The sequence below is a fragment of the Ctenocephalides felis genome, unplaced genomic scaffold (assembly GCF_003426905.1).
Source record: "Ctenocephalides felis isolate EL2017-DRISC unplaced genomic scaffold, ASM342690v1 CF-g0.4_SCAFFOLD_01886, whole genome shotgun sequence".
Classification (NCBI taxonomy): Eukaryota; Metazoa; Arthropoda; class Insecta; order Siphonaptera; family Pulicidae; genus Ctenocephalides; species Ctenocephalides felis.
The window spans coordinates 38477538-38492787 of record NW_020538040.1 but is presented as its reverse complement, the minus strand read 5'-3'; the positions used below and the strand labels follow the sequence as shown (position 1 = coordinate 38492787).

Sequence of the window (15250 nt, the reverse complement as noted above, 5' to 3'; positions counted from 1 at the left end):
AAAAATCCCGATTTGCTAATTTTATGTTTTCTCGACGTTTCAAGCCATTCTGAATCGAATTAGACCAAATTTGGAAAAAGTATGTGTGTGTGTATATGTATGTGTGTGCGTGTCTGTAAACAGATTTTTTGCCGTAAATCGTCGTTTTCTCAAAAACGGCTGGATCGATTTCAAAAATTTAAAAGCCATTCGATGTATCGCGATGAGGGCTAGCGTTTATCAATTTTGCGCGACGATCAGTCAAGCCGTTTCTTTGTAAATAGCAGAAAAGTGAAAAATTTTTCGTCCACGTTTTAGCCCGAGTTCTGAATCGATTTTGAAAATTCAAAAACCGTTTGAAAGATATGGGTTGGGAATCGTGCTGATGAGTTCTTGGTAGTGTAGTAGAGGTTGGCTGGGCCGTTTTCTTTAAATAAAGTGTTGAAAATTTGTTTTTCAACGGTTATTATTATTTTTTTGACTATAGATACCATAGTTTTCTAGATCATACTAAAATATTACGGTTTTACGACAACTCGTTTAGCTTTAAAATTTTTTCAAAGATTGCAAAAATTGATATCGTTTTTTTGGCGTTCGTCAAAATTAGACCTTTCATCGACGTTTGCTCGAAAACGCCTGAACCGATTTCAGAAACAGGACTATCGCTTGTCACTTTTGTGCGACGATCAGCCGAGCTGTTCTTTTGAAATTTGGAAAAAAGTGTTAAACTTTTCGTCCGCATTTAAGCTCATACTACCAAATCGATTGTAAAAAATCAAAAACTGTTCGAAAGATATTAGTTGGGAATGATACTGAATAATTTTAGGTGAAAATCTACCGAACCGTTTTCTTGTAATTCGTTGTTGAAAAAAGAATTGAGCCGATTTTTATGAAAGTTTTTTTGATGATATATATCATGGTCTTATACAACTTATTGAAATATTACGGCCTTACGACAAGTAGTTTAATTTTATAAAATCATCAAAGTTTGAGAAAATGAGTATTATTTTGACTTGAGTACTGAGTACTTGGTCTTAATGAACATACTAAACCATTAAAGTCCCATGGAAACAAGTTCAATTATAAAAATTATTGATTTGTGAAAATTTTCTTTTAGAAAATACTCTAAGTTAACGTGTTCTTTTGTTCTCAATTATGAGTAATAAATTCACTCGAAATACTTTTAATAACTCATAAATTAATTTATTTGTTATTGATTAATTCGATTATTTACACATATCGGGAAGTTCATGCAACTTGCTTCGAGGCAAAATACCAATACCAACTAGTTTCTATTGACACTAAATAGATGTAAGTGCTTAAGTCAATTTTTTGTAGGTGTAAAATTAGTGCTTTGTAATATATATTTTTCTAAATTTGTATGTACTAAACATAGTATATTCGGTTTTGGATTAAATAGCTTTATAGCTATAACAAGTAGATTGATTCAATATGGCATCTTGCCTAGTTTATTAAAGTCTAATGTCAATAAGGATTTGTCATTGCGATATAGAATAAAAAAAATAACTCTAAATTTTCCAGAATTTAAATTTAGCAACTATTTTTTGCGATTCAAATCAATGGATATTCAAACCGTCTGATTTGAGTTATTTTCTTGAAAACTGTACGGTTTATAATGCAAAGAAACATATATACTTATACACATGTCCAAATCTTTGCAGTTTTGTGTTTGAAACTTTGTATTTGAACAAATATAAAAATAGTCATAATCGTGTACTATTTATTTTAAGGTTTGTTCAGAACGACAGAAAGTTAATAGACATATCGAAATAATGATTGATTTTTTATAAATTCTTACTCAATTTGAAATTTTTGAGTTTTATTACGTTAGCAATTTCGTGCAATTAAATTATTTCAAAATTGTATTTTCACTATATTATAGATTAACTATACGACGATAATTCCATCAATTCGCGAAAAAATCTATTGAATTTTAATCGTTCATAGTATTTTTATAGCACTTGATTTGCATTTTTATATTTTTTTTTATTACCACCTTTTCTAAAGTTAGAATTGTTTTATTATAGTTGTTTCGGATGTTTAAATAAATAAAACATAGAGGAATTTACATTCAACTGATATCTTGGATAAATTGACCATAAATTCTCGTGTTATGGTAACTCAGTACAGGAATCTTAAATGAATCAGAAATTAATTATAAAAAACACTATTGATTTCTGTTGAATTTGTTTGCATATCTGGTTTATTATATTCTGGGGAAATTACGATGTCTTGCTACGTAAGGTGTATATAGGCAAATCGTATAGTCAGACTGAATGAATGAAATTTTGTTAAATTTAGGGATTTTTTTTATTATAATTAATAGTTTTTTAACTATATACAAGTTGTTTGCAAAAAGACAACAAGAAAATGAAACAATTCTTTCACTTCAAAATTAAGCACTCTGAACAAGTATGCTTTTATTATTAAACACAAAAATTACTTTTTTGAGTATAGAAATGTCTTATACTTACTTTATATCAAAAATAAAAAAATATAATTCATCTGTACTCAGAATAAAATATAAATCTAGAAACAGCTACACAAATAAAGTTATTCGAAAGATGCGGAATAAGCTGCTATGTTTTGCGTTAATTTTGCAATTTTATTTATGCATTAACTAATTGTTTGTCTAATTAACTCATTAACTTTCCAAAGAAAAAGTTTGTTTTCGCCCAAAAATTCGATTCGCTAATTTTGTTTTCTCGCTATTCTAAATCGAATGACATCAAATTTGGAAAAAGTTTGTGTGTGCGTGTGTGAATCGACGTTTCTCAAAATCGGCTGGACCGATTTCAAAATTTTAGAAACCATTCGATGTATCTCGATGTGGAACAGCTAGCCTTAATTAGTTTTGCGCTCAGCCAATCCGTTTCTTCGTAAATTTCTGCCTAAATAGCAGAAAAGCGAAAAAAAAATTCTCAGCGTTTTAGCTCACAATTTATTTTGAAAATTCAAAAACCGTTCGAAGGATATTAGTTGGGAATCGTGCTGATTAGTTTTTGGTAAAAATCCGGTCGCACGTGTTCATGTAATTAACTGTTGAAAAAAAATTCGACGATTTTTATTATTTTTTTTATGATAGATATCATGGTCTTATAGATCATACTAAAATATTACGGCCCTATGACATGCCGTTTAATTAAACTGTCAAAAAGAAATTTTTGATGAAACTTTTTATGTTGATAGATATCATGGTCCTAAACAACTTACAATAAATTTTACGTCCCTACGGCAAGTAGTTCAATTTTAAAAATTTATCAAAGTTTGAAAAAATATTATAGTCAAAATTTGTGTCAAGAGTTGCGATGTGCTGAGTCAAACATGGTCAATTCATTAAAATTTAAAATAATAATCTACAATTTTAGGGCATATAAGCACGTTTCTGTGCAATATAATTAATATAATTACAGATAATTTAAATGTGTTTGAGAAAATTCTATTGGAAATCTGTTTATAACTTTATTTTTGAAATGAACAGTTTAAAATTTGATTTAAATATCTGAATTTCAATTTCTTGAAATTATAACTTGCCTTAAGGCTAAATGCCACTTTCAACTAGTTAATTTTTTATTTGGTATTGTAATGATTTGATTATTATTATTTTTTAATTTTATTTATCATCCCTGAACAATTTGAAATTTAATATAAACTTATTTTTCTCAAGAGAAAATTTTGATTCAACTAATAAAAAGATTCTCTATTTTGCATTTATTATTTGCTTTATTCATTATATATATAAATCACAATGGATTATTGTATTTATAAAATATCATACTTATGAATAAAGTCAAATAGATTTTTTTAAAAAATAAAATAAATTAATGGTATAGTTTAACGATCAATATGATCGGCATTTTATGTAGCTTGGTAACATTTTACTTGTAAGTTTTGATTGACCTGGCGTGATTATTATCGAATTTGACATTAACTCTAAATATATTATAATTTACAAATTAATATTTGGTTTCTTTCTTTAAATTTCCAAATTAAAAATTTTCAAAGCTCTCCATATAATCAAAGTATTGACTATTAAATCCAATTTGGCTACTATGCTGAGGTGTGGTTGGACTTTGGTCAAGCCAATGGGACCACGTGTAGTTGTAAAGTTCTGGAAGTCCTCGAGGATCAACTTCCGGAAGCATTTGGGGCATCATATTCGATTTATATTGTACAATTGCTAGCAAAAGGTCATTAACCACGTTTGGATTGTTAGCAGATATGTCTTTTGATTCACATGGATCTTTGCTCAAATCGAATAAGCACAAGGAATCTAAAATCAAAAATTACATATTAAAATAAACACATTAACAGAAAAATTACAAATATGAAAATAGCAGTTACAGCAATAAAATCTTTATAAATTCTTAATTATTAAAACACAAATTATAGTTTCTAAGAAAATGTATTAAGACTGGTTTCAACAATACGTTTCACTTCCAGCGTTGACTAAACGTAAGTAAAATTTATTCATTATACGTATCAACCAATTCAAATATTTTAAAAAAACATTCGATTTGTATCAATGAGGAGACAGACACATTGGTTTTTGGCTAAAGCAGGTCCAGCCGTTTCGTAAATACGGGACTAAAAGTGCCAAAAATAGTATTTCAGTTTTTGAAACATCGGAGCGTTCGATTTGAATGTTTAAAAAAGCATTTTATTTGTGTTGACAGAAGAAGAATTGATAAAATTTTATGGATGTTTCAATAATAAGAACAAATGTTGTTTGCATTTATATGCATTGTATTCCTATGGGTTCCGTACCTATGTTTATCGCGGCGCTTACACGCTTTGATTTTTCGTCTCTAAAACAGCTAAGGAGCGAGATTGATTTGAAATCAAGTTCAAACTTTTTGAAAAAATTCAAAATATAAAAAATATAAAACAATCAAAATTTTCAAGCATCTAATTTTATTAGTTTTCAAAAAATTCCAAAGCTTTCTTTAAAAAAATAATTTTTAGTATGAGAAGTTTTAGCACGATGCCATCAACCACTAGTTATTATTGTTATGAAAACTAAGAAATTCTAATGCTTAAGGAATTATATTGTGTTAATGAAAATTAATTAGTTAAAAAACTTGCTCGTATTCATCAATCGATTAGTTGAGCAGAAAAAAATAATTTGTGTATTATCATTATTTAAGACGATATTGAGCCATTATTCATTGCTGATAAAACTTTTTCTAATTTAATTCAAATTTTAAAACGCATCATTCGTAAATAGAATAAAACTGCAAAGATTTGTACAAAGCGCTAAATAATTTTTCCAGATAAAAAATGAAAAAGGTCCTAAACTTGATCCTTGCGGTACACCCAGTTTAATAATTTTGTCCCCAATTTAAATGAAGTTTGGGTTTGGTTGAAACGTACATTATAAATTGCTTAAGTGTTTGTCCTTGTTTATCAAATTTTTCTAATATATCTAGAAGCGTTGTATAAAAAAATGTGCATTGTCAAATGATTTATTTTTTACATATCGCAAAATATTGCTGTAAAAAACATGGCCTTTTCAAAAGAATAAATTATAATGTGGTCTGAACTATAAATCGAAAGTCTTACAAAATCTACGCTGATTTTTAATTAAATTATTTGTTATTGCTCGTTATGAATCAATAAAAGCTTTAGATTTATCAATAAATTAAACAATTATATTTGTTTTTAAATAACTAAGTAAACAAATAGATATTTCGACTGCGGAAAAATAATAAAATAATAAAATCAAAAGTAAATTGTACATAAAACTTCTCATTTATATTCCAAATCATCTAGTCATTCCTTTCCATGTCAATAAATTCAAATTAAATTTGACAGATTTACAAATTCCGCGTTTTCGACATAACGGCCGTGAAATGCAAGTGACATATGGCAGTAGCAGGCATAACATTTTATGTTCTTGAACGTATAATATTAAATTTCATTTGATTTTAATATTATATAATTTATGCTTTATTATCACATTGCCCTAGAGAGCGCGAAAAAGAATATTAAATAAGCAATTAAATACATAAATAAATCGCAAATTATATAAATATATATATATATATATATATATATATCCTAATATATAGGGCCATCCTAATATATATATATTATATATATTAGGATGGCCCTTAATACGGATATATTGGAATTTCTTTGCTCTCAGTGGTTCAGATAATTTCAAAATGATAGAAAAAAATCTCTGAAAGTTTTAGCTCTTAATATTAACTTTAAGATAGTCCGCACTATTGAAACGAGTCACTTCCTATTTGTTTTTTAACATGGGTAAAATTCCATTTATTTTTTTAAATTTTATAACCAAGCGACAAGTGAATCGAAATTTTGAAAATAACATTGTATTTACTTATTTTGATCATAAATAAAAAAATTACAACAAAAATTCGATATATTTCATAAAATAAGCATTTACTTAAGAAGAAAAACCAAGAAACTTTAGTTGGAGTGCGGACTATCTTAAAATTAATATTAGGAGCTAAAACTTCTCATTTTTTGAGCACTTTGGAAGCATTTGAACCCCTGACAGCAAAGAAATTCGAAAATATCCATATTAAGGACCACTCTTACATAAATTGGAGTCAAGATACAAAAGTTGTAACTTTGCAATCGTACTACATTTTTTGGTCTAGATATGTGTCGAGGGGTAATTGTACATATTAGGAGTGTATCAAGACTTTTGCATTTATTCTCGATTATGAATAAAGAAACTATATAAAGTATTATATATAGTTAGATTTGTCTAAAAATTCTTAGTTTTTTTTTTCATATATTGCAATATTGTATTTCAAACGATTTGGCCTATGGGCTAATTGCAGTGTTAAAATTCAAGAAAAATTGAAAAATCTCAAGAAAATACATATCGAATTATATATCGTTTTGCATCTTTCAAAAACAAACTTAGCTCTCATGGTTTATCTTGTAGGATAGAATATGTGGAAATATTTACAAGTTAAAAGAAAGAAGTGCGGTTAGGTTTGAGCAGCTATTCAAACTATTTTCTAAACTCATAAAAAATCATATACAGTATTATACATAGTTAGATTCATCTCAAAATTCTTAGTTTATCTATCATATATCGCAACTTTGTTTATTCAGCTGATTTGGCTAAATTTTAAGGAAAATTGAAAAATCTCAAAAAAATTGACACATGTCGTAATTGAAGACCAGATATTTCAGCGAAACGCATTCGCTATTTTTTTACATATTGGCAATTAACTTAACATATAATTAACATATAATATAAATATTATTAGTACTTACAATAATGCACTAACGAACAGGTGCTTTGGAATTTGCTGGAGTCTCTGTTGATACATTTTGGGATAATTTTTTTTCTGTTAGATTTTGCTATACTATCATTGAAGACAAATCCAATTTCGGCTAAGGCGCGACCTGCTAAACTATTTTTGACCAAAGAAATGTCATAAAAGGGCTCATGGGTTACTTCAATTCCTTTTTCTCCACTGTAGAGGTTGGCTTGCCCTTTGAATGCTGGTCCTACAATTAACTTCCAATTGTCGTACTTGATTGCGGAATGTTTTTGCTGTTAAACAGAGATAAATAAAATATTAATATTGATATTTTTATGAATAAATTAATGCAACTTGTCTTCAGGTGAATATCTCATATATAAAATTATTCTGTAATGATGTATGAAATAATACTCCTCCTAAAGGATTATTCAGATTTTGATAAATCTTTCTAAAGTTTGTTAAGGGAATATTTTAGGATTGTTCGAATTATAGAAATATAGTTAGATTGTAGAAATAAATGAAACAAATACAAAAAAAACGCTTATCATTGTTTGATATTAAAAATATTTAGATACATAAAAACTGTCAGATGTGTAGGATAGGATATTAAAAAATTTGGAACTTAAAATGTAGATGTGGATATACAGGATAACGTCTGTCGGGTTATCAAGTATATATATATATATATATATATAAATCAATTATGATAAATTTTAAAATCAATTATGATTTATTATAACTTACTACTTCATCGATGTTGAGAAGCATTTCTCTCCTGGGTGATGGATAGCCATAAATTAAGGATGCAGTTTGATCCAAGCCATCCACATTCAATTGTGAAACATCACCACCTGCAATTTGAAATATCAATAAAATACTACATTGTATAATTTATCAAGCTGATAGGCTCTGTTTAAGTGGGATTTTCAGAACTCCTTAAGAGTTTGTAAAAGTGCAGTTATTAAAATTTCCACCTCTAGAGAGTATTGGAAAAAAAATTATCAGTATTTTTATTTGCCATTATATGATAGAAGTTGGTGGGTGTTTTTAGTTAATGGACTGTATCTTTCATATCCGTATTTTTTATTAATTTGTGTTTTTTTAAAAAATCAGTCATTTACATAGTTTAAAGTTGACTGTATATACTTTGCATTTTAAGTTAATAAATTTGGATAATAGTGCCCCACCAATTTTATTACAATTATTTTAATACATATATTGCTCTGTCATTTCGTCAGTTTTTACTGCTAAATCTTTATTACTTCATGAATTAAAATTGCAATACGTACCAGCAAGAGTTATAAAAGTAGAAAACCAATCAGTAACATGGATCAAACCGTCGTGAATGCCTTTTCCCTGCATCCATGGACTCCATATACAAGCAGAAGTACGTACACCGCCTTCCCACAGAGAACCCTTAATCTGAAATATTATTAATAATTAATTAATTTAAATAATTAATTAAAGAATAAGTATTTAATATATTAAGACTATTCTAGTAATAAATTAATCACAATAAACTCATATAGATAAAATTTTCAAAAAAAGTTGATTTGAATGGAATATTTCGAAATAAATGTTTTTCACTTATTGTTAGAATTGGTAATGAAGGATTAGAGGTCATATATAATAAAGTTTGAAAAAACAGTATAGTCAAAATTGGTGTCAAAAGTTGCATTTATTATGTGATAAGTCAAACATTCTCAATTTATTAAAGTGTGAAATTATAAACTACAATTTTAGGACATATAGCACGTGCCTGTGCAATATAATTAATATAATTACAGATAACTTTTTAAATGTGTTTAGGAAAAAGCGAAATCTTTATTTTCAAAATAAACAATTATAAATTTTATCTAAATTTCTAAATTTCATTTTCGGTTGATTAACTCAATTATTACACCTTTCGAGAAGTTCGTGCAAATTGCCTTCAGAGAAAATGTCACTTTCAACTCGTGTTTAAAATAAAAAATAAATAATAAATAAATATAAATTCGATGAAAATTACGTTACTGATACTGAATATTATAAAATAATATAATATATTCTGTGTATAGTTGTAAGTATTCATTAAAAAATAAATACCACGAAAAATACATTATAAAACAGTTGATGCAACTATTAAGCATGGCTCAACAGCAGTTTAAGTAACTTGGTGTTACTAGATATTTTGATATCCAACTTAAATTTGGAAATTTTACATAATTTCCATATGTCTTAACATTGTGAATTAATATAAAATAATTTTAAAAATATAACTGCTTTTATTAAATTTACCCATAATTATGATTAGCGGCACTCTTTTTATTTTGGGGTATTTTTTAAATTTATTTTGAAAATTACTTGGTATAGTTAAAGCATCAACTTACGCCTCTTAATGGATAATTTGACGCCCAGTTGGGATATATTCCTGTAGTTGCACCTCCATTATCTGAGCTGAATAGAATCACAGAATTGTGCAACATATTTTTCCTTTTCAGAGCTTCTACTAATACTCCAACACTGTCATCTAATTCACTGACCATTGCTGTAAAAAATAATAATTATTTATAATTGTTGGAAGTATATGTACATTTATATATATGCTTTTGCCAGGCTTATTCATAATTAATAAATCAATTAGAGTAATTTAATAACAATATTGAAATATATTATAAATGGACAAATAAATAACAAGTAAACGCTTACCAGCATATGTCCTCCGATCCACATTTGGAATGTGAGAAAACTTGTCAATAGTTTCTTGCGGCGCTTCCAAAAATTTTCCTTTGTTTGCCGAATGGGGAGCCATATGAGCAACCATAAGAAAAAGTGGGTTTTCCTCGGGATTTTGATGTTCATTAATAATTCGTTCAGACTCTTGGGAATAAAGCCTTGTTGCGTATTGGCCTTGCAAATCCCATGCGCTTGTTGTATTACGGTAGAAATCATGACCATAGTGAGCCTTTCCATCACTCTGTAAAAAAAATTTAGAATTACCCTAATATTTTTTTTGTCAATGTAATCCAGCGGTCAACCACTCTTGTTCTTTATGTTACATTATGTATGCATATCTAATAGTGCCACGAATATCATACTACTTAATATCGAGCTGGTTGAGGTTAGAATCCAATAGGAGACTAGTTTGCGCTGCCCTACGCTCTGAACCACTACACCACCATAAATGTTATAGTTTTTGTAAGAGCATATTTGTTCAGTTTTTTACTAGAATATAAAGCCTACATGGATAATATTATTTATCTGACATCGTAAAAATTGAAAACAATCTTGTATAAGCAAATCATTCATAAATTCTAACTGCAATAACACAGATGTGATAACACAGATGTCTTCTACTATTTATAACCAAGTTCATTTATTTCATTTGTTGCCACTGTATTTATTCAATGATTCTTTAATTTTAGCATTTAAAATGATGACGCACATTTAGTGTCGATACAAATAAATAATTTTATTATTGAATTAAATTTTATGTTAACATATATGTATTAACATACGTATATATGCAGAGCCAATTTCGTCACAAACTGTCAAAATTCTATGGATTTGCTGTGCGATCGGGCGTTTTACACATAAAACCTAACCTCCAAAACGCATAAACGTCATAATTTCAATTTTGGTAAGACTTTGCTTATGTATTTTTCAAAGAGACATCAGAATCTTGCACTTACAATAAAATTGGTATTTGATTTGTGTTTTTTGGAGGTTAGGTTTTATGTGTAAAACGCGTGATCATACAGCAAATACATAATTTTTTTGACAGATTGTGACTACTCGTACAATTACAGACCCGTAACATAAAATATTTCTGATTACCAGAGAGTTGCCTAAGTTTAATAGACATAAATAAAAAACATAAATTTTGTAAAAGTTCGCCTTCACTTTATGAAAAATTAATAAAATAATTAATGGACCAATTCTGCCCCATGACAGACCAATGTTAGTGCAAAGCTATTTTATGAAGAACTTTCCATACAAAATCGTCCTAAATATTGACAAAAGCCATGTAGTTGCTGTGCAGTCAGGTGTTTATCTCAGGTTGTCAGATAGAAAACCTAACACAGAAACTGTGCAAATATCAAAAACACGATCTTAGATAACAGTGTGTTTCTGACATAGCTTCATAACATACGAGTGACGTTGCAGTTTATTTGTAAAACTCCTGAATGCTCAGCAAATACATACATTTTGATAGTATTCAGTAGGATTCAGTGGACATAATGTATGGAAGTTGGAACCTAACATGGCCTTGCCATAACATTCGTCTGTTGTACGGCAGAATCGGCCCATAAGTTTAAATATATGCATAATAATATTTGACAAATCAGTTGGTTGTCCTTTAAATTATAAGACTATCTGGGAAATATTTTCCAGATATTATATTACACACATCTCAGTACATTCAAGCAATTTGCGTTCAGGCAAACTGCCACTTACATCTAGTTCAATTACTTACAGTGTATTCAGCCAGCACGTGGTCAAAATAGCTTGTGCAACCAGTCCAATAGCCAAAGTGAGAATCAAAACCTCTGTACGTTGGAGTCTCATTGAGAGATCTATGTCCCAAATGCCATTTTCCAACTAATCTTGTTGTGTAACCCAAGTCCTTTAAATATTCTGGTAAAATTTTTCCTGGTGGAAGAGCCCTTACATCGTTCGCCAATAATGGCGCGCCTTGTAAACCTGGAATATAAAGCCATTTGTTTAACATATTGAATGAACAACATTAACTAACTCTAGGTAATTCATAGTGCAATATTTTACCTTGAAAATAGTATAGAATTTTTTTTTATTTAAATCTTTCATAGATGTGCTTTAAAATGCACATAAACGGTCTGCAAACTCATAAAACATTTATATTATTTCTATACTTATGTAAATGCAAACCTCTATGGTTATGTTTACAATACATGGATAAGTAATATAATTAATAATAGATTTTTTATTTGAAAACTCCGTGTTAGTGGTAAATTGGGAATATCACAAAATTGTATAAGTGGTCAAAAAACTATTATATATTTCTGAATGATACTGCAATTGATCTCTATAAAGCAGTGGTCGGGGAACCAGGGTAAATTACCCAAATGGGGTAAAAATGAATTTTTTGGGTAAATAGTATGTATTTTCAATTGATATTAACTGTATTTGCTACGTAGTTATTCTTATGGGGGTCATCTCTCTTTTTTATGGAAGAATCCTGAAGTATAGCCATTTTTTTTCAAAATTTTTATCTAGAGCATGAAATGAAAAACACGTTCTTTTCCTTTCTTAAATATAAAATTTTAGGTTAAGGTAAAAATGCTCTAATAAATATTTTTATCTTAGCACACAATAGTTAATTTTCATTATTTTCTATCACTTTTATTGATAAAAACATTTATAATTTTTATTTCGGATCATAAAACTACTGTAGAAATTGATTTAATACAAATTAGTTGTAACGTAGTTTTTTATTTGTACGGATTATAATAAATTATAAAGTATATTAAATAATATAAATATAGATTCATTATAATAATATACATAATATAAATTATTTGTGACAAATATTAAAGTAAAATTTCACAAGCGGTTTGTGGGTTTTAAATTTTTATCATTGGAAAGTTAAATGTGAACACTGAATATTTTTTAATAATATTTAATAAATAAGTTAAGTTTGATGAGCTTGTTTTTTTTTTTGAAACGTCTAGTAATGTTTGCGGTTAGCAAATCTTTAGCACGTTTACTTGGATGGTTGTCTATCTAGCTTAGTACTTTCAAACCTTCCAATATTTTTTGTCACTATGTCCATACTAGTATCTTGGATAAGCCAATTTGGAACATATTTGGGCGCTATATTTTCTTCAGATGTTTATTTTAAGATTGTTGCAAAAATGTTGGCTTTACTTGCGTTACCTCATAGAGATATGCTGTATGTCTATATGAAAATCGCTTTGTATTTTATATGCTTTATTTATAATTTTGCATTTTACATTGCCATCTTCATGAGTCCGTATATAATATAACGAAACCTGGACTTACCTCACAAACAAATGAAAATGCCCACGTTTTTGGAAATTTCCCGGTATTTTTTGTTACGAAATTTTGAAAATATAACTTATCTTTTTGGAACTTATAATTTTTCCATTCGATAAATCATTTGATAATAATAATAATGTGCTATAAATACCTGAGTATATTGGATATCTGCCAGTCATTAGCGCTGCTCTTGAAGGCGTACATAGAGGTTGCATATAATGGTTATCCAGTATCATCCCATTGTAGGCCAACGCATCCAGATTTGGGGTCGGAATTTGGTTCGAACCACGAAAACTTACATCATTGAAGCCCTAATGTAATGTATATATAGTAATAAATACTATGTAATAATACTAGCTATAATAGTAATAATACTAGCAATCATTATTGAATCTCAAACATTTTTTGCGTCTTTTATATAGTCTGTTTCTTCAGTTAAAAGTGTGACAACTTTTGATTGAAAATTGAATTTAATAAACAAAAATAATGCTTGAACACAATGTAAATATGTAATTATTGATTAACGGGAACTTTAGCATGCTCGATTTTGAATTTGGAAAAATTCATTCAATAACATATTGAACACATTGCCAATGTTATTTACTACTAATCATTAGTTGAATTTTTAATTGTTTACTTATATTTTTGTCCAAACACGTATATGATTTTATGCAAGTCTAAATAAAAACATTTTTGCAATATATATTCCATTTAAATGCAAATTATTACCTTTCAACATTGAAAATATTTGCTCGATTTTTTCATAATTATATTCATGAATATATAAAAATTATGTAGTTCATGACGTACAAGTTCAGCGTTGAACAAAATAAAATAATCTAGTGGTTTAATGTTTATTAATCAATGACAAAATTAAATTGTTATTAAAATTTATTGAAATTACCATGTCATCAGCCATGATGAAAATAATGTGTGGTTGGTTGGCATCTTGGGCATCACTGAAAACGGCCAAAGCCAATGTTCCGAGTGCGAAAGACAAGATATTCATGATTGCTCGACAGATTTCCTTGTTCTGTAATTTAATTTCAATCAGCAATTTTTTTTCAATTTACTTATAATAGAAAATCAGTAGCATTGGTTTTGTAATTAATCCTACGCCCTTGACGCAAGTTGGCAATAATATATATTATAGAATATAGATACTAATTTTCAATAGCGGCGTTTTTTATTAGTGTATGAAGATTTAGTTTTTTATTATTTCTTCTTAACAATTGGCAGATAATAACATCATGGATATGATAAAACTCGAATGAGGTACAAAAAAAAAATATTCGAATTAATTGAACATTGAATCTTTTTCTTATATAACTAAAAGATGAAAAATTTTAAATTCGTACACTTGTTAACAAATCAGCAGCAATCATACCAGATTCTATTACTTTTAATTGTTTTTAATGATTCATAGTAGAGATAGGTTTATCATATCCGAAGCCGGATCAGTTAGGATTTGACTCCGTTTTAGAGAGGAGTTATATTATATCATAACTGTGTAAAAGTTATAATATACTAAATATTTTTAGCTGGTTGTATACCATTGAAAGAGCTCATTTACGGACCAACATTATCGTATACAGAATATAAAATACAAAATCGCATTATTTTGAGACATTATATACCTGGAAAGTTCTAAAACCAATTCTTTCGACCAAAATCTTTGTATTAGAAAAAATCTGAAGCAAATATCTGTACATGTTAACAGATTTACGGGCGAGCCGTAGGTAAACGGTTAAGAGCGACGGGACTTGTTTCAGAGGTCCCGGGTTCGATACAAACTTTGAGCAGCCTGTTGTCAGGCAGCAGTGACAATAATTTTCACTTGAAAATATAGATAGCAATATGTTTCCAAGCAAAAATAGCCCTTGCCCGGCATTTCTGGACCAATAAAATGTCGGCACTATTAGATTAATTCTAATAACAAAATCATCAAATATGGATGGAATAACCATTGGGTTACCATC

The 15250-nt window shown here is 28.3% G+C and overlaps 1 protein-coding gene across 1 annotated transcript; it reads right to left on the bottom strand.

The window, feature by feature from the left end:
* Nucleotides 1-3989: 3989 nt before the first annotated feature.
* LOC113374936 (arylsulfatase J-like) lies at nucleotides 3990-14280 on the bottom strand. Its single transcript, XM_026614895.1, has 9 exons — nucleotides 14176-14280; nucleotides 13423-13582; nucleotides 11710-11936; nucleotides 9942-10209; nucleotides 9623-9780; nucleotides 8543-8675; nucleotides 7998-8104; nucleotides 7354-7543; nucleotides 3990-4273 (listed from the first exon to the last, which is right to left on the bottom strand). The coding sequence occupies exons 1-9, from the start codon at nucleotides 14278-14280 to the stop codon at nucleotides 3990-3992; spliced, it is 1632 nt and encodes a 543-aa protein (XP_026470680.1).
* Nucleotides 14281-15250: the final 970 nt, after the last annotated feature.